The following is a 22,446-nucleotide window of genomic DNA, read 5'->3' as shown; positions in this document are numbered from 1 at the left end:
TCAAGTATAACCAGGCAAATTTAATTCTACGAGATTTATGTTCTTAGAACTACCATAAAATATAATATCAACCAAATTGTACTCGTATTGACAATAAACTCAATATGTCGGACGTTTAACTGATCGTAGTATTTTGCAAACAGTTTTATTTTTTTTATTCGGTTGAATCTTTACAGCAATAATCTCTTGATGAATTTTCACAACGAAAGTGACACGAGACCACACTGAAAGATATATTTATTAACAAATAGTAATAGCTCGTTCATCGAGCGTGTCATCGTGTTATCAAAGCAACGACGTTATTTAAGGATTAACATCAATTATTTTTCTGTTATACAGTCATAACAGAAAAAAACTGGAGTGTACTCTAAATAAACCAGATCCAGAGTTAGACTATAATCTATTATCTGGAAAAAAAATATCGCACCCTGTCATTTGGCGGGAAATGGCATGCAGCCGAGTGTTTCCCTTTTTTTCAGTCGACTGCAGAACAGGAAAAACGTCCCTAAAAAGAACAGCGAAATAAGCTAAAATTGTATTTTTTGTGAAATAAATCGATGATACCAATAAAAACACAAACAAACTTAATTAGAATAACGTTTAAATACATCATATGATTGCCAAAATATCCGAAGTTTTCATTACCACGTGGAGTTCTTTCAGCTAATAAATTTACACACTGATCGCCCATTGATGGTTTGTAGGGGAGTCAGCTCTCCTGATTTTCGAAAAAAGATAATCACTATGCTTTTATTGTAAGGGAAAGTAATCAGTTTGTGTATCTGATATGTGTCAAGATATTGAATTCCCAAAACTTCATATTTTGGCAAATAATACATATCAAAATCATATTTAAAATCAATTATGATGTGCCTCTTTACCTCATTTACAAAATGAACTTTCCGAAAGTGGTATTACTACGCACTATACTCTCGAAGTACACCCCTTCTTTTTCTCTACATGATATATAGTACATCACAATTACGTAAAATTCGAGCCGTGAACAGTAAAACTGACGAGTGACATTTGTATGGGCAATGTTTCTTATGTCTTTCAGAGCCGCCAAGAATGTTTAGGGTATATGTCGGTAATTTGAACCCGGAGGTCGATGAAGGAACGCTGCGTGGCCTGTTCGAAGAACGAGGAGTACAGACAGGCAACATATTGGTGAAGAGAAAATACGCGTTTGTCGACTGTCCAGACCAGGATAACGTCGATAGGGCCATTGAAAGTTTAAACGGTATGTCTACTTTATTTTTTGTGATCGTTGTCAAAATACATACATTTCTTTTTCGTCAAACATACAAAATACCAGCGTGCCGCCGGGAAAGCACATGGTTATCGTATTCAAAATGGCCGGTGCATGGATCAACTGCACCGGTATCATTGGCCAATGCTAGCAAAATAATTGTGCAAAGCGTCAGATATTTCGGACAATATTTGCTAGTGACCCAATATTGAATATGCAATAGTTTTTACTGAAGAATTACAGCCGATTACACGCGTTTTTTGTTTCAATGTTCACGCCCCTGTGTACCGGTGGAATGTACCGACAAAGATGCTTGTTTGACCTCGAAGATGTCGAAAGAATACGTTATCGAAAACTCATTTTTCTTGCGCGTATGGTGTTTATGTATTCATTTTCTAAACTGCCAACATAACTGTCCGTTTGAGAGTGGGATTGATCTTCATTTCATCACATATTTAGTGTCAATTTCGGACGCGTTACTTTATATGGGAGAAAGAAAACCATGCTTTCAACGAGATGAATGAAATATTAACTTACCTCGTTTTGAAAATAGGTCAAAGGAAATAAACAATGCCATTGACACGTGTGTATTCTTCGTCGACAATGAGATCAATTCACGAGAAATTATATGGACCCTTCAAAACAAAGCCCCTGTTCCGAAATCATTTGCATAATTAATTATGCATGTTGATGGGTCATGTGAATGTGGGTACAAGACCAAATTGAATTTCATATTCATAGTATTTTACATGGTTGATTTTATAAATTGGATCCCTTCAAAGCACTTTTTTTTTGAACATTCAAATTATGACCATACACAAAATGGGACATTTTTGTGTGATAAATACTATGGCGCGGGAAGGATGTCATAATTAAATATTTTTGCCTAGGCAAAATTCTATTTATGCTTAGGCAAAATTATTTTTGCTTAGGCAGAAACATTTTTGCCTAGGCAATATTCGATTTCTGCCTAGGCAAAAATATTTAATTATGACATCCTTCCCGCGCCATAAAATACACCATTTTGTTTTTGAAATACAAGTGAGTGATCAGAGTTTTAATGAAAATTGGATATACTTTGTAAGAAATTAATGCAAATGATAAAAAAATGCACTGATAATAAAGAGGAAATGGTACCATGAGACAAAACAAATATCCTGTCATATTTCTTAAAAGTTGAAACAAAGATTTGATAACACATTGTGACAGCTAAAATTATTACAGTATGAAATAATTTGTAAGGAAGAAAATATATAAAATAAGTCTTTTCGGTTCTGATATTCCCGTGAAGTAGGATAGAATCTTCTGTCTCTGTAGGGATTAGAAGGATCTCGGTTGGACGGGGAAGAATATGTTTTCAAACACAGGAGTGTTCTGAAAGGTACAGAATCTTGCCCTGGGGTTGAGGGCCGAGATTCACTCATCTCGAACCCAAGAAGGTGAACGATGGAAAAAAATTCTTTTACTTTGTTGATCCTCCCATTTCTTCTATTGCAACATAGCATCTATGTGTGCAAGACATTTGTGGTGCAATATTATTGAATTGTATATTTATGTGATGTATTAAAAATTGCTGTGAATGTGAATCCCAGGTCTCTGCGTATCGGGATGTCACTGATATAATCTGTTGACCTGTATGTGTGATGTGCTACAGTCCCTTTAAACTTACCTCACTATTATACATACAGGGCATCCAATAGACCCATGATAGTATGTTTTGACACCCTAAAAATTAAATTTGACTCTTGGGATTGAAGGAAAATGTCTGTTTTGACCTTCAAATTTCCGAGATAAAATGATTTGATTTCTGAAATTGCTAAACATCTGGTATCAACTGGATGTCTTCACATACATAATTGAACCAGCATGGTAAAAGAAAAGTAATAATTCACTCGGTTCGGGTGTCAGAGATCTGCATCTGGAGAAATCAAACCCTAGTCAGGAACAGCTTTCAAAATCTAGCACTCTGCATGGCTCGTTTTAACTTGAGAATTTTCCCCCTCAGACTGAGATTTCCATGTCTTTTCCCAAATTAGGATTCTATGCGCTGTTATAATTGATCTGTGTAAGAGGATGGTTCCCACATACTGGACAAACATTCATATGATCAAATTTAAAATTGAAACATATTTATTTCATTATAATGATGTTTCAGGATACAATTTAATGGGCTCCAACATGCAGGTGGAACCATCTATGTCAAGAAGAAGGTGCGTATTGCTCAACAGTACATTAAAAATTAGTATATCATATCATGGTTTTAACACTGGCTTTTCAATTTACTTTCAAGGGACAAGGATATTCTGGGTACTAAAACTGAGAATTATTGGGGTTTATAGGAAAAGAATGGGACTTCTATATAATTCTAATATCTTCATTAATGCATTAGAATCAATCCTGCTGTGTCTGATGTATTTGAGCTGAGTTTTAATGTCTGAAGAAGAAATAATTACCAAGATTTTTGACTGTTGAGTGTATTTATGAAGATGCATCTAGTTTCAACTTTCAATTTGATGCATTTAAAATAAAAGATATTGCTGCAAATATGATTAATTCACACTGAGCTTTCCCGCAGAAGGTCCAACAAGCTTCAAGTCAAAAACCTGCCACACCTATCTAGAGATGAGCTGGAGAGTTTTCTGGGAAGCTTTGCCAATTTAGAGAAAGTTGAACAAGGTTTGTGCGAGACTGTAATATGCAATTTTCTGGCAAAATGCTGTCTTGTTAATTAAATTTTTAAGTTTTGTTAATTCAATTGGGAATTAAAATTAGTTATAAGTACATAGTTTTGAGAATAAAAATGTGAATAGAAATTTGGAATGTTCAATGGAGTGTTCCATCTTGATGTATTAATTTCTCATAATTGAGAAAAGATGAAGTACAATATTGTAATATTGGTCAAACATGAAACAAAATCATGAATAACAAGATACACTGTAAACGTAAGTACTGTGTCATAAATCACAGAATGTAGCAGTCAAAATGTGAAACATCACCTAATTGTTTATTTAACTTTTTTATTGGTTATTTACCTAAATAAAGTTCTTTGTTTTTGTAGCTGGAGCTGAAGGCCTGGTCTATGTACAATATAGCAATGCAGATGAAGCACAAATGTAAGCAATGTAACTGAATGTGTTTGCCTTGAATGATATGATAGTATCTTTTGTTTTGGAAATCATTACGAATTATTGCTTGGTGCAATTTAGAAATTGTTATGCTAACATCATAGATTTTGATCCACTACCAGGTATAATATAGAAGTTAGGTATTTTTAACCAACCATCAGGTAATTGGTTCTTGTGTAACATCAAAACAGATTACACCTTGGTTGGAGCAAAAATTTCCATGTTTTTTTGTATTTAGTACACTTGGTGGGAGCCAAGATGTCCATGGAATTTTTGTATTTAGTACACTTGGTGGGAGCTATGGTGTATTTTATAATGGAGTTATTTTAGTTCACCGCGACAAAGTCCTTATGAGCTATTGCTATACTCTCCGCATTGGCAGCGTCCATAGCCAGCTAGACAATTTGACAAAACATTGCTGTGTCAATACTGATGAGGGTACTGCTTAGGTATTTGTGTGCTCCTTGTGACAAGACCTTTCCATTGTGTGTTCCTTGTGACAAGACCTTTCCATTGGCGGACCTGTTGAACTTGACCATAATCTTTAACCTATATTTAAAAAACACTTCGACCAGGGTAGGCTTTTGTAGTTGACGCGTGTTCCATGTGACAAGAAATTCCATTGGTGCTTCATTTTCCAACCCATTGTACTTAACTTTTGATCTTTTAAAAAGCTGATTCCGAAATTTCAACCCACTCTGAGATTCAGTTCCGCACTATGGCAAGGAGACGGAACAAAGACATGCCACAGTATCCCCAAATACACCTCACCCATGGATCTTGCACACAGGGAGGTCATCCTTAAATGACCTTTGCTGTTGATGGAACATTAAACAATACTAAACCAAACCAAACACTGAGCTATGATGTCTTCTGACAACTCTTGTTTAGATAAATCTGCCCATTGGTAGTTTGAATAGACTTCCTGAAAATTAGTATCTGGAAGTCTTTCAATTTTATTGCTGTAATAGTCGGTTAACTCTTTTCACTCAGTTTTATGATAACATATATGGATAAATATGGTCAATCATAACTTGTTTTTCTCTCTTTCAGAGCATACAATCACATCAATGGTTATGACTGGAGTGGAACATTATTAAAAGTAAGTGATACCAATAATTGGGAGACAACCTTTCAGAGAATATTAAACCATAGGTGTCAACCATCCCGGATTACGCGGGAAGTGCCCGGAAAATCATTAAAATTTCCCCTAAATCCCGATTTGGTACATTTCCCGAATCAGGGTTAAATTTCTCCCGGATTTGAGCAGTCTTCCCTCATAAAACCCCGGAAATCTCAGACACTTAGACCCTGAACTGATTATGTAAACAAAACACCCCCCTCCCCCACCACCTGTGTAGCTGCCCTGGCCTGGGGCTTGGTGAGAGGGGAGTCGGTCACCGGTCACCATGTATGCCTGGTGCCTGCCGACTGGTGTATACATTATAACCCATGTGGCTTCATTTGACACGGTCAGTTAATTTTGTGATTACAACTAGGATACATCACTTCAAGAACAAACACTGATACTATCTGTCAACAAGATTTACTCACATGAAAGCCAATAATGCCTTTCTTAATCGTAGCTGTCAGTACCAGCGTTTGTACTGCCGCCATCTTTAATTGGTCAATACTAATATAAAGTCGTAAACTGCCACAAAAATCCGGATTTCAATTTGGGTCAGAAAAAAATAAAAAGACTTTTTAAGAAGTTTGTTTTATGTCATAATAGAACTACTAGTAAAACAAAAATTAATAGATTACTGTGTAATTATTATTTGAGAAAGGAAGGGAGATAATTTGATAAATACATTTAGAAATATTTCAGAACAAAATAATAAAAAAAAATTCAGGAGATAAGTTGTTGCTTTGTATACTGGTTGCGAATTTCAAGTGACTACATCATTAATAATATAATTCACTAAATACAGTTTTTAACTGAATTAATCTTTTTTTTCTATTTTTTTTTAATTATTATTATTCTTTAAAATTAACCATTGTTGTCAAATTTAAATATAAAAATGTATAGCCCGAGGTAATTTACACCTGCGCAAGCCCATGAGGAACATCACCTAAAGTAACAAAAATGTCGCGATTTTTTTCACGCACTTTCTCCCTCATTTTGGATGTGGAATGAGGGAGATCTCCCTCATTGGAGGTTTCAGAGGTTGACATGTATGTTAAACTTTATTAATGCCAACCAAAGTATGTTGAAGTATTATATAAAAAAAAAAAAGAAAAAACAAAGGTTGTTTTGTTAAGGGGGCACTATTTAACTATTTAAGTGGAGCCTGGTAAGGAGCATTTATTGCATTAGAACTACCTAGTATCGGGGGTTCACCCTGGACCTAAAAATCATGGGCCATTTTGACAAGATTTCAGAAATCGTATGGACCAAAACATATTAAATTGAAGAAATTTGTGAGTTTTTTTGGGCCATTTTTGGAAAATATAGGGTAAATGGCCCCATGGCCCCCTCCAGAGTTATCCCTGTAGTATGCTTGTTGTATATATATATATTTATGTTGATGCAAACTATTCAAAAATATTTTACGAAGTATATTGAAACAAAATGCGGTGTTTAAGGTTATTTCTCCTTCATGTTTTCTTACCAATGTATTTTTTTTCAGGCCGACTTTGCCAGTAACAGAACCCGTAAAACATTACGTGAGCCAAATATATCTAACTCAGGTGGCGGTGGAGGAGGCAGTGGTGGTAACAGCGGTGGGCCAAACCGTCAAGTAGAGATGCCATTACGGTAATAATACCACAAGTGTATCTATTGGACATTAATGATGTGTTAATCTTATTATATTGGTCTAAAAAATACAAACGGGACTTGCCATTAACTATAGATTTACAATAAATGCAATTTGCTTTAAAATGGGCACGGATATTTAAAGGGGAACAATACATTTAATTCCATGAAATACAGATTGTCGTCAGAATATATTGAATGATGAGAGGGAAATAGCACCCTGCAGAAACTAACACAGAATAGAAATCAACAGAAATGTTTCAATAAGAAAAGACATTGTCTCTGGGTTAGGTGACACAAAACAATGCATTGGAGGTCTTTCGTCAGTGTGACTGGACAACTTGTGTTCCAGAAATTTTTGTACAATGATCAATCTACAATTTATTTCAATGAGTCAATTTCAACTGTAATGCTGAAAACAATTTAGTCCCACTATGTTGAATTAACTACATTGTATTTCTGGAAATTCTAAAATTCTCTGACACAGGACTTGGCATGTAGATTTACCACTGCGGTATACCGATTTTTGGTGATGTAATATTTCAGACAGTAAATTGAAGTTTTGTGATGTGTTTGAATTTTGTATTTCAGTATACTTGTAGGCAGTGAATTTATCGGTGCCATCATTGGTAAACAGGGACAAACCATTCACAACATTACCTCACAAACAAAAGCAAGGTAGGTAACTCAATACCGTTACCAACTTATTATTGAGGCACAACATATATTTTGATATCTCCAAAGTATTAGGGCTGCTTTTTGTTAAGGTTTAAGTCTCAGTTGAGATTTATTTTGTACCCGATAGGTACTTTTATTTGACTGAATTTATACAAGTTTCTTCAAAATGGTGAAGGTTAAAAAGATGTGACCGGTACAATAATATTGTCATGGATGTGACTTGCTATTAAACAAGAAACAATTTCACCCTGATAATGTTTGTCAATCTAACCAATACACATAAGTGTTATAACAAAATCTTAAAATGGAGTTTAGTATTTCCAGTTAAATGAACTTATCAATCGCCTTTTACTCGTGCAAGGACTGCAAAGGAATAAGCACGTCAGACTGATTTTAAGATAAACCAGAGATTCATAATTAGAGACCAAACGAGGCTTCTCTGCAGTTTGTATTGTTAGGACAACTTTTCCTGTGCGTTTGTATTATCTGTGATCGTGCCGTGGCAAGAAATGGTCTCTTGACTGTCGGCCTCTTTTTCTGTTGTAAGAGTCGAAAAACGGGTATGAACACTTCAGTATGAAATTCTAGATAATCACTTTATTTTGTCAAAATTCTACAGGATAACATATATTTCAATATGTATCGAAATATGTCTATTCTGGTGATTCACCTTTTTATGAAGATTACAGTGTACAAGCATTTTATAAAACCTTGCTTGTGATTTCTTATTTTCAGAGTGGATATTCACCGCAGGGATGGTCAGGCAGTATCAACTGAAACTGTAAGTGGACATGTGATGCTGCATCAAGATTAAAACTTGGTCCAGTAGCAGTAAAACTAGGCGGGGGGATAAGTTTCTTCTCTGCCTGTCTTGTCTGTACACAATGCCAAAGTTTGTCAGCACTCCAGCGGCTTCATTTCTTGAGGGATTTTGATCAAACTTCACACAATGATAATAGACTATGATATCTCAAGACAAGTGCGATTTTCAAGTACTAAGTTCAAAGGTCACTTACTATTTTAGCAGAGGCCACTATAAGGGAAAAGAAAAAAGTATAGTATGATTGTCAAATTATAAGATTTTTCCAGAATTGAAGTAGGGGGTGAGGAGAACTTTAACCACTTGGTTGCACTATACAAATACAAATATTGAAATAACAATTTGAAAAAAATGTACCCCCACATCGTATTTACTTCATGTGAATCCAGTACTTGGTTATGATGATTGGAAAAAAAATGGAGCAGTGTCACTGTAATGACAAAACTATTACCGCCCCAGTCTGATGCCAATTCTACTGGACAAGCAAATTTGTGTAGTCTGAAAAATTTGAAGTTGGCAATTTAGATGTGTTAGATTAATATTTAGTCAGTTTTGAACGTAAAAACACGAAAGCTTGAAGGCTCCGATATATACAAAATAAATCCTTAAAACTTGTTTTTGATGACTGTTCTTGTGTTTTGTAGCCTATAACAATAAAAGGAAGTCCAGAAAGCTGTTCAGAAGCATGTAAAGAAATGATGACAATTGTTCAGACAGAAGCCCAGAAATACAACAAAGGGTAAATTTTGTGACAAAGTCTTGGTTGTTGGTAGGGTAACTAAACCTTTTGTGTTGGGTAAGCTGAAAATGAAGAAAATTCAACTAATAATTGTTTCTTTAAAACTAAATCTACAAATAAATTTACTTGCCTGATCTCAAATTTTGGTTGTCCAGGAGGTCGGGCAAGTTGATTTTTATACCCCTAAATGCTGGTAGTTGAATTTACTTTGGTACTAAGTGCCGGTAGTTGATTACACTTTGGCAGCAGGTGCTAGTAGTTGAATAAAGACAAATTAACCATTTGTTTTATAAGTAAATTGATTCTTGATAATGTCAAATTAAAGTTAGCAACTAGCAAGCTAGAAGTGGTTTGCAAATGAGCCATCCCCAAACCTCAATATTTACACTAGGGGGAGGGAGCTTATTGGTATATGAATTAAGGTGTTGCCCTAGCTTGTCCAAGAATGATACTTCAGTAAAAGCTTCTGGTGCGTGCCCACTTAGCTGTATACACGGTTTCCATTGGACCTTAGCTGGTGTGGGAACAAATTCCCAAACATACTAACAAATAAAAGATAGAAGCAATGTAGACACTGGGGGAAAAGTGACTCCCAATTTATGTTTATATCTTGTTAACTGTAATTGGCCATTAAGTATATATATATTTGTATCTTTTTCAGGGATTACCCATTCAAAATTCTATGTCCAAACCATTTATGTGGGCGTATTATTGGAAAACAAGGCAATGTCATAAAGAACTTCATGGACAAGACAAACACACACATAGTTGTATCCAGGTATGTATATAAACAGATATCGACAAGGATGGCTAGTAGTAGTAAATTTAATGAAGGTTGATTGGGGAACTCAGCGGCAATTGAGAATTGATGGGGAACCGAGTGACTAATAGTTTGTGGGGAACTCTGATCCTCCAGAATCGGTGGGGAACTTTGGTGACAATCTGGAGTTGGCGGGGAACTCTGGTGACCCCCGGGAGTTGATGGGGAACTCCAGTGACCCTTGGGGGTTGGTGGGGAACTCGGGAGTAGTTGATGGGGAATTTGGGTGACCATCGGGAGTTGGTGGGGAACCCGGGAGTTGGTGAGGAACTCTGGAGTAGTTGATGGGGAACTTGGGTGACCATCGAGAGTTAGTGGGAAACTGGGGTTATCTTTGGGAGTTGGTGGGGAACTCTGGCGACACTCAGGCATTGGTGGGAAACTCGAGTGACACTCGGGAGTTGTTGGGGAACTCTAGTGACACTCGGGCGTTGGTGGGGACGTAATAATAGAAATTTACAAATCATCAGAGATGTTACATCGCCTGTTTTTTATGAAGGAGGGGAAATCATTTTGTGGTAAAAAATAATCTATTTTTTCTGGGATAGAGGGAAAACTCAAATTAATTGAAAAAGCAATCTGGGAAATTGAGCCAAATAAAGGAAATGATGATTGGATGTAGGAACAGTATTACTGTATTGACGATCAACTTACCGCCCCAGTCTGATCCTTCATATGATCAATTACAACCTCTTGTGTCAAGTTTTCGTGGATTTCTAATGGACATTTGTCCGGTTAAAAGGTGATGATAACATATTGCTGAAGTAATTGAACTTGAGAATTAATAGAGTGGACCTGCATAGTTTAGTGATTGAATAGGCGATGTAGAATCCAGATTCTCTGGGATTTGAAATTTAATACCGAGCCGAAATATTTGGCGAAGAAAGAGTTAAATGTCAGAAATATGGTGCTTGCTTTTCTCTTTTGATGTATGAATGGACATATCTTTAGTGCTCTGACCACTTTGTACTAATATACACAACACACTTTGTGTAAGGTTGAGATTGTCCTCTCATCTCGCCTTGTGTTTCTTCATAACTCTGGCTAAACTCATAAACCCAGTATAATTCTGCTTTTATTTCACTATCGCTTACATTTCTTTCTCATTGAAATCATTGTGTCCATTCAAATTCTGTTAGGATTCAAGTGAACAATAAATTGAATTGACATAAACTTACATTCCTAACAAGCTAAGACAGATATGTGACTAAATTATTTCTATTTCAATATGTGTATGAAGTTTAGCTTGCTTATAATATAAATTTGTTTGTTTTTTATTTTTGAAAATTAAAGTTAAATCTGTTATTACAGTGTAACATAGAAACATTTTTGTCTTCCAGTGCTGGAGGTGGCCAGGGGTAAGATAATGATGGAAAAAATCACTTTCTAGATTTTCCTTGATATGCTGATAAATACTACAATTATTCAGTTTTAAATGATGATGCAAAAATAAATTCAAATATCCCTGTTTAACTTTTAGTCCTTATTAAAAACCAATTTTATACAGCAGTTATTTATTTTATGCATAATTATTTATGGAATGTATAAACATATAAAATTCTTTTTGTAATTGAAATACTGAGAAAGAACGGGAAAGCTTGATTTACTGGGTATATGAGTATTATGACTTGAGCTAAATATGACAATTAATTGGTTATGTTCAGTAAATGATGATTGGATAATGGAGTAGTTCTGCTGCAGTGACATCACAATTACCGCCCCAGTCTGATACTGTCTTACTGCATAGCAACAATAGTCTTGTTATTACTTACCAAAACATTGAAATAGCCGGAAAATTATTATAAGTTAAAAAATGGATATAAATTGAATTTGCTTGACGTCTTGTTGTGTCAATTGCACATGTTTAAACTTGTAGTGTGGCTGATGCAAACAACATGTATGTGGATCGAGTTGTCACTGTGACTGGATCAGTCGAAAACGCAAGTCAAGCAGAGAGCCTGTTGTCAGACAAGATGAGGAGGTGTTTCGATCAGGACCAGCATGGATATATGGTAAATAGATACTTATGACATTAAAAAATGAGGGGCGTCGCCTAATGAAGACCATGTTGGAAATGATAACAGGATGCTTTGATATTTAATACTAATGTTAGTCTGTACTTGTTTCCAAAGAAAACAATGCAGGAAGATTCCTGATGCTGTAAATGTATTATCAGCCTCTCATTAAATAATGTTGGGACAATTATCTATAATCGATTATCAACTGGTTAACACCCACAGGTTATGAATTTTGACATACCTTCGTTTGGGATCCGTCGCCATCAGCCGAATTTACAGCATATTGTCAATCTGTTTGTGACCACAACTCTACATTTCTTGATACCCAGAATTTCGATGAAAGATTGGTAGAAATAATTTGAAAATTATCATTTTGGAGGGGAAGGGATGTGGGCAGCTTTGCGAAGTAAGGAATCTTCACGATAGATTTCAGTGAAAGTTTGTTGAAAGGAATTAACAGAAAGTTTATGGCTTTCATGGTTGTAGGGTCAGATCAGCATGTTCGGTGGGATGCCACCCATGGCTCCAGGAATGATGCCAGGTTTCAGCAATTACCAGGGAGTACGACCACCTTTCGGACATTACCCTCCACCCATGGTAAGTTGCTTTTTGGTCGTCCTATGTTATTTAGTGCAAGTTTTATCCCAGAAGTCGAGTAGGGGGTGTGAAGAGAAATTCATTTATTTGGGCGCACTATAAAAGTACAAATACTAATACCCCCACAACATGAATATTTGACTAATGCAGATCCAGTACTTGGTTATGATGACTGGAAAAAAAATGGAGCAGTGTCACTGTAATGACAAAACTATTACCGCCCCAGTCTGATGCCAATTCTACTGGACAAGCAAATTTGTGTAGCATGAAAATTTGACTACCCTGCACACATGGTGTATTTCCAAAAATTTGATTCGAATCTCACAATCTGAAAAACTAATTGTGTCTATGATAAAAATGTCCCTGACTACCTTCCAGACAATCCTCCAGCCATCGTAATTTCCCCCCCCAAAAAATTGATTCCCACAATCTGAAGAGTTTCAGCTTCCTTGATGAAGATGTTACATGCAGATAAACTTCACTCTTTTGGTGCATGCCATAGTCTTGTACAGTTCATTCCATAGTCCATTTATAACCATTTATGTAATTACACAAGGACACAAGTTTGGGGAATTAGGGGAAATACAATCCGAATTTGGGGAAAGGCAATCAATCCAAGTTTGGGGAAACACAATCCAAATTTGAAGAGCATCTGTTTAAATCTTTGGTCTAAGAATTCAGAAGTGAAGATTAAAACTCGGTTTTGCTTTTTGTCACCACATAAGATAATGAGTAAATCAGCAATGAAATCGCATATAAATATATATGACGTGCGATTCATATGTTGCTCTAAAGTGATTCTGAAATGGATTCATAACAATTAATCACTGGGTAGATATTTCTAGGAAGTGGTGCCCTTTAAAGTATCGGTTTTCTTTTACCTTTCAAACTGATATTCAAATGTAGTTGCTAGCAAATGAATATTGAGAGATTATTGTATTTATTGTAAAAATGGCATATTTGAAGTTGGCAATAAGGAGACCATCAGAATTAACAAGAAACTAATCGAGCATGAATATGAATTGTTGTTGAAAGAAAACATTTTCTTGCCAGGCCTGAATGAATGTAAAATACTACGTACTTGTTTTAGCAACAAGAAGGTTACTATCCTGGAAATATGGGCTATGGAGGCAATGCACCAATGCCACCTCCAGAACTGGAAGTGACATACCTATACGTCCCAGAGAACACTGTTGGATCAATTATTGGGAGCAAGGGCGCCAATATTAAGGACATAAGCAAGTCTACAGGAGCAAGAGTCAAGGTAAGCAAGGTTATGATAGTTGGAATGTTAAAAGTGGTCCTGTATCTGGGAGTCTGTATCATAATATCCAGTTCTATACCTTGTCATATTCTGGTTGTCAAGGTTATATTGCAAAGGTTCAGATAAATTCCCAATCAAATTTTAAACACTTAATATTTCATAAAAATGCAGAATTTGCTAGAAATTATAATTAAAAAAAAATTTTGAACTAAAAATAAGAATAAAATTTTTTCGAGTCAGGACAATTTTGGTGGGTTGGTTGGCTAATGGCAAACAAACAATATTTTAATTGAGGCCCGAATTAGATGCTTGTGAGCATTGGTTTGGGGTAATTCGTTTATCTTCCTACAATCTACTCATATGTTACGAGATAAAATGAAATCTAATGCATATGATGTGTCTGACCAAGCTGTTAAAAGTTCTCAGAATTATTTGACTTGTTAATGTAAATAAAAACTTAAGGCATTACTTATTTTTTTAATGTAAATAACTCCATTATTACTTTTGTTATGAATGTGATTATTCAGATTATCCAGCCTAGTGCAAAGGAGCCAAATGGCGAGAGGAACGGGCAAAATATCCAGGAGAGACGATGTATTATCACAGGGTCTCCAGAAGCTCAATTCCAGGTAAGATACACAGCATGATGGGTCATGGTAATCCGAGGTGTCGGGTTATAGCACAGGAGTGGTGTGATCCAAATACTCGATGATCATCAATATTTGGGTGAAAGAATAAAGTTAAGTGAAACAAGAGGAAAATGTGACAAATATGAAATCCTTGATATATTAAGATTGATTTGCACTATTCAATTATACAAGTTCCTTTTCTGTGATATGAAAAATGAGGAAGGTTTTTACAGGCAAAATAGATGAGGGGGAAGAATGAGAATTTTTAATCTGAAAGGTCTAGTTGTGGTTGTGGCCCAAATATAGGGTGGGAATCTAATTGGTTTCAAAAAATATAACCAAGAAACTAACTCCCTAGGGTTTTTTATAAAACTTGATAATTTTTGGGATAAATGAGGATAGAAAATATGTGGAACACCGAGGTGACATCATTTCAAAATGTTTACAACTTGGTCTTGTGAAGGATAGAAAGGGGAGGAATGGAGGGATGGCCTGGTATAGTCTTCTATGTGTTCTAGTGAACCAAATGTCCAATGATCAACTTTGTTAGTTATTTTTAGTCAGCATCCAGTGTAGATCATTTAAAGTTTTCTTTGATTAAAATTGTATAAGATGTATTATAAATGGGCGAAACTCTTGAGACTAGCTGGAGATTCAGATACCTTCCATCACAAGGTTAAGATAGTTATGGTTTATGATGATTGGAAGCTTGGAACAGTTTGACTGTGATGACAATATAACTACCGCCCCAGTCTGAAGCCATATTGTCCACATTCCAAAATGTTTACAACTTGGTCTTGTGAATAAATGAAAAAAAGGGGAGAGAAGAATGACCTGGTATAGTCAAGAATTCATGATAACCAATTTGTTAAATTGAACCCAATGTCCAAAAATCAATTGTAATCAGTAGAATTTCACCGTTTATGGTTTACATCAAATTGTGTACCTTGAATGCAATTCGCTTTTGATTATAAACATTTATAAACTGTCAGGTGATGTATTGGTATCTTGCTTTTAGGAGTTAATTTACAATTTCTAATGAATGTGCTTTATTGGTTATGAACCGTCGGCATCCAGTGTAGATCATTTGACCTTTAAACCTTTCCTTTGATAACAAATTTATAATATGATGTAATTAATATAAATGGGCGGGAACTCCTGAGACTAGCAAGATATTCAGATACCTTTCCATCAAAAGTTAAGATAGTTATGGTTTATGATGATTGGAAGCTTGGAACAGTTTGACTGTGATGACAATATAACTACCGCCCCAGTCTGAAGCCATATTGTCCACCATTCCAAAATGTTTTCAACTTGGTCTTGTGAATAAATGAAAAAAAAAGGGAGAGAAGAATGACCTGGTATAGTCAAGAATTCATGATAACCAATGTGTTAAAGTGAACCCAATGTCCAAAAATCAATTGTAATCAGTAGAATTTCACCGTTTATGGTTTACAGTTGGAATGCAATTCGCATTTGATTATAAAAAATTATAAACTGTCAGATGATGTATTGGTATCTTGCTTTTAGAAGTTAACTTTACAATTTCTGATGAAGAATGTGCTTTGTTGGTTATGAACCGTCAGCATCCAGTGTAGATCATTTGACCTTTAAACCTTTCCTTTGATAACAAATTTATAATATGATGTAATTAATATAAATGGGTGGGAACTCCTGAGACTAGTAAGAGATTCAGATACCTTTCATCAAAGGTTAAGATAGTTACGGTTTATGATGATTGGAAGCTTGGAACAGTTTGACTGTGATGACAATATAACTACCGCCCCAGTCTGAAGCCATATTGTCCACCATTCCAAAATGTTTACAACTTGGTCTTGTAAATGGTGGAAAGAAGAGTGAGGGATGGCCTGGTATATCAAAATATAGTGAAGAATTTGATAACAAATGTGTTACAGTGAACCCAATGTCCAATAATCGACTGCAATCAGTAGAATTTCACCGTTTATTGTTTACATCAAATTGTGTATCTTGAATGCAATTCGCATTTGATTATAAAACTTTGGAAAATTTATAAACCGTCAGAGATGATGTATTGGTATCTTGCTTTTAGAAGTTAACTTTACAACTTCTGATGAAGAATGTGCTTTATTGGTTATGAACCGTCGGCATCCAGTGTAGATCATTTGACCTTTAAACCTTTCCTTTGATAACAAATTTATAATATGATGTAATTAATATAAATGGGCGGGAACTCCTGAGACTAGCAAGAGATTCAGATACCTTCCATCAAAAGTTAAGATAGTTATGGTTTATGATGATTGGAAGCTTGGAACAGTTTGACTGTGATGACAATATAACTACCGCCCCAGTCTGAAGCCATATTTTAATTCTCAGGAGTTTTCAACATGAGGAACAATCTTCAAAACCATTAATAAATCTGTGCAAGTTCTTTAAAAAGTATTCTTTTGGTGCAAAAGATCGGCTTGTGTATAGATTAATGTGCTGGAATATTCCAAAAGGGTTCATAACGGTTAATGTGTATTTATTTTGACGTAAAATTTTCTATGTTCACCTGAAAGTTTTATCAAAGGTGAATATTATATTTTTGTTCCGAAAAGTATTATTTTGCAAAATATTGTTTTAAATTATTGTTTCTTCTCTGGAAGTGAGAAGTGTTCTGATTGCAATGGATGGCATAGAAATATGACTGAGGATATATTTTGGTCTTGGGGAATACAATGAGAAAAATGTTGCAGTGCAGGTCAACAGTTATGACATGGTATATGATGATTGGAAGCTTGGAACAGTTTAACTGTGATGACAATATAACTACCGCCCCAGTCTGAAGCCATATCATGTGATGAAATTTTGTATGTTCAGTGGAAAAAGGATGGAAGAACATTTTGAATTCAAAGATTTATTAATAACAGAGGAACCACAGTCTGAAAAGCATTTTGTCACACTGAATTGTCTTTTTACACGGCTCCTACAAAGTGTAATTTGTACAAAAACTTCATGAATACCTGTAATTTTTGAGACCTTTTAAGATTTATTTTCTGGGAAAAATTAAATGTGTAATAAAACAATTCCATCTTTGAAAGGATTGATGCAAGTCTGTGGCGTACATTTGTTAGAAACTCCACTTTTGTGTATGAAATAGAAGTGAAAGAAAAAGTCAGAAGATTGAGATGTCTCCATAAATCATCTATGAAATGAGTCAAATTTGCACTTCTTACAGTTGTTGTTGTTGTTGTTGTTGGGGGGGGGGGGGGGGGGGGGGGAGGAGACCTTGAGTTCCCATCTCTACACTTCTTACATTTGTTGTTGTTGTTGGGGGGAAGACCCTGAGTTCCCATCTCTGTACAATTCTTACATTTGTTGTTGCAGGCACATTTCCAGATTTTCGACCGCATCAAGAAGGAAGGAGGCTTCTCCAGAATGGAGGATGTACACCTAAGATCAGAAATCATGGTACCAAAGGGCATGATAGGACGTATAATTGGAAAGGGAGGCCAGAATGTAAGTTTTTCTTCAGAATACATACAAAGTACATTTTTATTATGTCCGTTTAAAGCACATAATGACATTTTGCATATCATTGCAAGTTTGTTGAAGTTGTTATGCTGCAGAATCATAAAGTGTATATTTAGAAGTAGAATTCAAAAGAGAGACAGATTTCTGTGGTTACAAATCTAGATTAAGGGAGAGTCTGATAATACCTGTATAGAAAAGTAAAATCACAACCAATCAATTGAACTGTGTTGTGTGCATGGTCCAAGAGCTTCAGTGAGTTGAAATTAAATAACGGGAATAATTTCGAATATTACTGAATTTTCTGATGATTTATTTAATGGTAGAATTTGCTTCAAGTCCGTGACCCAACATTAACAGTGGCTGTTTTGTCCACAGGTCCGGGAAATACAGAGAGTTAGTGGTGCTATTGTTAACCTGCCAGAACTTAACAATCAAAATCCCTCTGAGGACGGAGAGGTGCCAGTCTCCATTATAGGCCATTTCCAAGCCATGCAGGCAGCCCAGAGACGTGTACGGCAGCTAGTATCCAACTCATCAATTCCACCTAAACGCAGGCCTAGTCAGCGAGAACAGAACGGCAAACAACAAATGTAAGAGGAGCTGCTCACAAGTGAACTTTGACCCCAGGCCATTCGGGGTTGGGATGTGTTACATGGGAACAAGTTGGCTGCGAAATGATAAAATTCTTTCCTTCCTTTTTATCTCGATCTTGAAAATGTCCTTTAAGCTGCTCTCATTCTCTCCCAGTGTTTCATGTCAATTGTTTGACATGTGTAACCAAAATGTCCTTTGTTATGTCAAAGGCATCAAAATAATTCACTGCATTCTATTAGATCTTTTCTTGCTCAGAATTGAGTGGGTATTTCGTGTGACCAACTTGGAGGTTTTGCGGTAGGATGAGAGAGATATATTTATTATACCTAGTGTATTAAGTTGGAACAAATTTTAGACCATTGTTGATGTTTTCAAATATGCTATGGTCTTTTTTTGTAATAAAATTTATTTTTGATACTTGTTGAGGATTTTTTGTTAGAATTTTTATGACCTGTTTAATATGGGCATTTTTATTTGTCCGACTAATATTATTAAAGAGGAAAATAGAAAAAAAAAATAACAAAAACTGAACCACTTCCAGCAATTAAGCCATTTCTAAATCAGGTCACAAAAACGTTTTGCCCGCATATTGATTGTTCATTATATATTTTAAGTGTCTGCTTGACTTCTTCGCTCTCAAATGTTTTATCGGAGAGCGTAATGTTGTATGGGATCTAGTTTATAGTAGCCTGAGCGTTGCTCCTCTCCGCCTGTTGTTATATTGTTCTCAGTGCTATAAATACTCGTTGGGAGCGAAGCAGTCAGGGCACACACTCTGGGAAAGTGGACAAAATGGAAATGGGCATTTCAATATAAAACTATAATGAACTTGCATACTGCAAATATAGGTCCTCCTCAACTTGTAATGTCATATAAACATTTTCTTTTTCTGATAGCGATTTTATGTTATGATTTAAAAGGGCAGGGATTATAATATGGATACTTTGATAACAAGTCCCTTCTGTGGGGTATAAATCAATGAGCAGGAGTTATGGTAATCATTTCACCTTCTGCAATGTATTTCCTCCAAGTAATTTCAACTTAATTCAAAAGATGGCAGTACCATTTTGATGCCTTTTCTTGAAAGGTTCAAATAGACAACCAGCACGCTGCATCGTTAAAGGATACTTGTCATGACCTGGTCCTAATATCACGGGAGATAATGTGGACACTTGATAAACTACATCAAAATGTGGAAAGATTTAATAGTAACAATTCATTCATTTTAATTTCTTCTTTCGTTATTACCAACGTGTATGTATTGTCAATACAATCATTGACATCTTGTGTAAAAACTATGATCTATATATATATATAGTTATACATTGAAGCATTTTGTATCTAGCAATTTTTTTTTCTTTTCGTTATTGAATTAAATTCTTGTAACTGATATGTGCCGAAGATGGTATCTAATATTGAATGATGTTAAATGTTTTACAGTTGATGATTCAATTTGGGTAAAAAAATATTTAAAAAATTACTTTAAAAAAAAAATCAACATACATTAACTTTTTGTTTTCACAATTTTGTGTTTAAAATCTTCAAGAGTCAATGTTGAAGTTCACTGTTTTTACCATTTATGGTAGTTGGGTTATACAATATTGTGCTAGTTTTCATTCAGAGTGTTGTCAATAATACCTGTTTCATTTTAGTATGGATATTACACAATTGCAAAGAGCCAAGTCTTGGACCCTGTGTACCCTTTTTAGACGTCCTTGAATCCCCTCGCCCACCCCTATTTGTTGTACCCTGTATAGCAAGATGCATTTTATGAACTTTTTATTTGTCAAATGCTGAAATTTACTAACCTGAGGATGAGTAGAGATGATTTACAAAATTAACCTAACCCCCAAAATGCCTGTAATTTTTTGGATCCATGTGACGGCTCCGGTATGGCCAGTACTGATATATAATCCATTTGCCGAGTCGGTCATGAAATTTAAAGTTAACTCCAGGGATTTACAGAGCAGCATTTTTGCTTGGTGTTTCTATAGATGACCAGGCTGGCATACAGTTTGTCAACTACCTCATTACCTAAGAGGAATGATTTTTTTTTCATTGTCATTTTACCACAGTAGATTGTATGTGTTTTGTGATGTTCAAGACTTGGCTCGCCTCGCCAGCTTTTGACCGGGCATTTCTTTGTTGATGAAGTAATATGCAATGTAGACATTTGTCAAATCATATAACCTTTTATGACTGTAGTTTCTGCTTAGTATGAAATATGGAAAATACCAATAGAGAATTTGTTTTCACTACTATACACAAGTATTGTCAAAATGTATAGTTTAAACATTTTTGAGAACTTTTTTGAGTTGATCTGTTTCATTATACAGACTTTGGTACATAGAGAGCAGTATTGCATGTGATGTATCCATTTTTCAGTTCTCGTTTTTCTTTTCTCCTTTGCCGAGATGTTTTGTGTACATGATGATAAAGATGTTAATCTTCGTACCTTATAACAACATGACAACAGGGATGACTGTTGACCTCTTACAACAGAAATAACTTCACTATCTGCTAACTGATACTGATGCTAGGCAGGCCCAGTACACACTCTGGTGGGTACTGTGGCCAGGAAAGTATGGCCAGCACACTATAGCAGACTGATCGACGGGGACAGACAAGTGTATTCAACACTGCTCTATCTGTTCTTGTCATTTTGCAATATAACTTCTGTTTGTCTCCCTTTTCTACCAGGAAGATTAAAAGTATTCTAGTTTAACCATTGTTTTCTTTTGTTTTTTAACTCTATACATTGACGATCAGGCCTGTATTCATGAAACTGTACTCGCACTTAAATACATTTTTGTGCTTACTCTCAAATACTTCTAGTATTAAATCTATGCTCAACCAAATTTCCTTTAAATAATAGATTAGCCGGTAACAGTTTAAAAGAAAAATCTAAACATTAAAAGTAATATCTCAAATGAAGTCTTTCCACAATTCCTTCAAATCATTGAAATTTTACTGTGGATTTATCACCAAAACGTATTATGATCACAAAATGTGTCCTTGAGTATGTGAACAATTTCATGAATACAGGCCTTAGAAGTGTCATGATGTGCTGTTTCCGTCTACCCCTCGCAAAGAGGGTATAAAGTAATCATCGTCTGCATTTTGTACAATTACCTTTTGTATACAATATCTTCAACCCCTCAACACGCATCCTAACCAAGGTTTACACCCGATTAGGTTTTTCAAAGTTAAAGGGCAAAGGTCGTGCTTTATCACGTAAAGAAGTGGCCCATGGGCCTAATTGTCACATGACTTTATTAGCCCATCATCAGATGGTGGGCTATTCAAATTGCCTTGCATCCGTGGTCCGTCCGTAAACAATTGTTATCACTATTTCCCAGAAAGTACTCTAGGGATCATTACAAAATTTCACATGCACCTTCCTCTTGGTCCCTATTTGTGCATATTGTATTTTTAGAGTGATCGGGAAAACAACATGGCGGACAGGTGGCCATCTTGGATTTTGACATTTGAAGTTTGTTAGCCCACCATCATCAGAAGGTGGGCTATTCAAATCGCCCTGCGTCCGTCCGTAAACAATTCTTGTTATTGCTATTTCTCAGAAAGTACTGAAGGGATCTTTCTCAAATTTCATCTGTAGGTTCCCCTTGGTGCCTAGTTATGCATATTGCATTTTCAGAC

At 35.5% G+C, this 22,446-nt stretch overlaps 1 protein-coding gene across 4 annotated transcripts; it reads left to right on the top strand.

Moving 5' to 3' along the window:
* The first annotated feature begins 951 nt into the window (after positions 1-951).
* LOC117343877 (insulin-like growth factor 2 mRNA-binding protein 2) lies at positions 952-21,511 on the top strand. 4 transcript variants are annotated; one of them, XM_033906422.1, is made up of 17 exons: positions 953-1,240; positions 3,405-3,459; positions 3,828-3,925; positions 4,308-4,362; positions 5,428-5,476; positions 7,005-7,132; positions 7,724-7,810; positions 8,546-8,591; positions 9,275-9,369; positions 10,031-10,147; positions 11,530-11,547; positions 12,066-12,201; positions 12,694-12,804; positions 13,895-14,068; positions 14,596-14,697; positions 18,046-18,177; positions 18,568-21,511. In XM_033906422.1, exons 1-17 carry the CDS (start codon positions 1,069-1,071, stop codon positions 18,784-18,786), a joined length of 1,794 nt encoding a protein of 597 aa, XP_033762313.1. In that variant the 5' UTR covers positions 953-1,068; the 3' UTR covers positions 18,787-21,511. The 4 variants fall into 4 exon arrangements, with proteins under 4 accessions (XP_033762314.1, XP_033762313.1, XP_033762312.1 ...); XM_033906421.1 differs by having other exon boundaries at positions 3,825-3,925; XM_033906423.1 differs by lacking the exon at positions 11,530-11,547 and having other exon boundaries at positions 952-1,240; positions 3,825-3,925.
* The last annotated feature ends 935 nt before the right edge of the window (positions 21,512-22,446 follow it).

This window comes from Pecten maximus, chromosome 15, assembly GCF_902652985.1.
Source record: "Pecten maximus chromosome 15, xPecMax1.1, whole genome shotgun sequence".
NCBI classification, from domain to species: domain Eukaryota; kingdom Metazoa; phylum Mollusca; class Bivalvia; order Pectinida; family Pectinidae; genus Pecten; species Pecten maximus.
The sequence above is the reverse complement of the archived record's forward strand: the minus strand, read 5'-3'. Positions and strand labels throughout refer to the sequence as shown.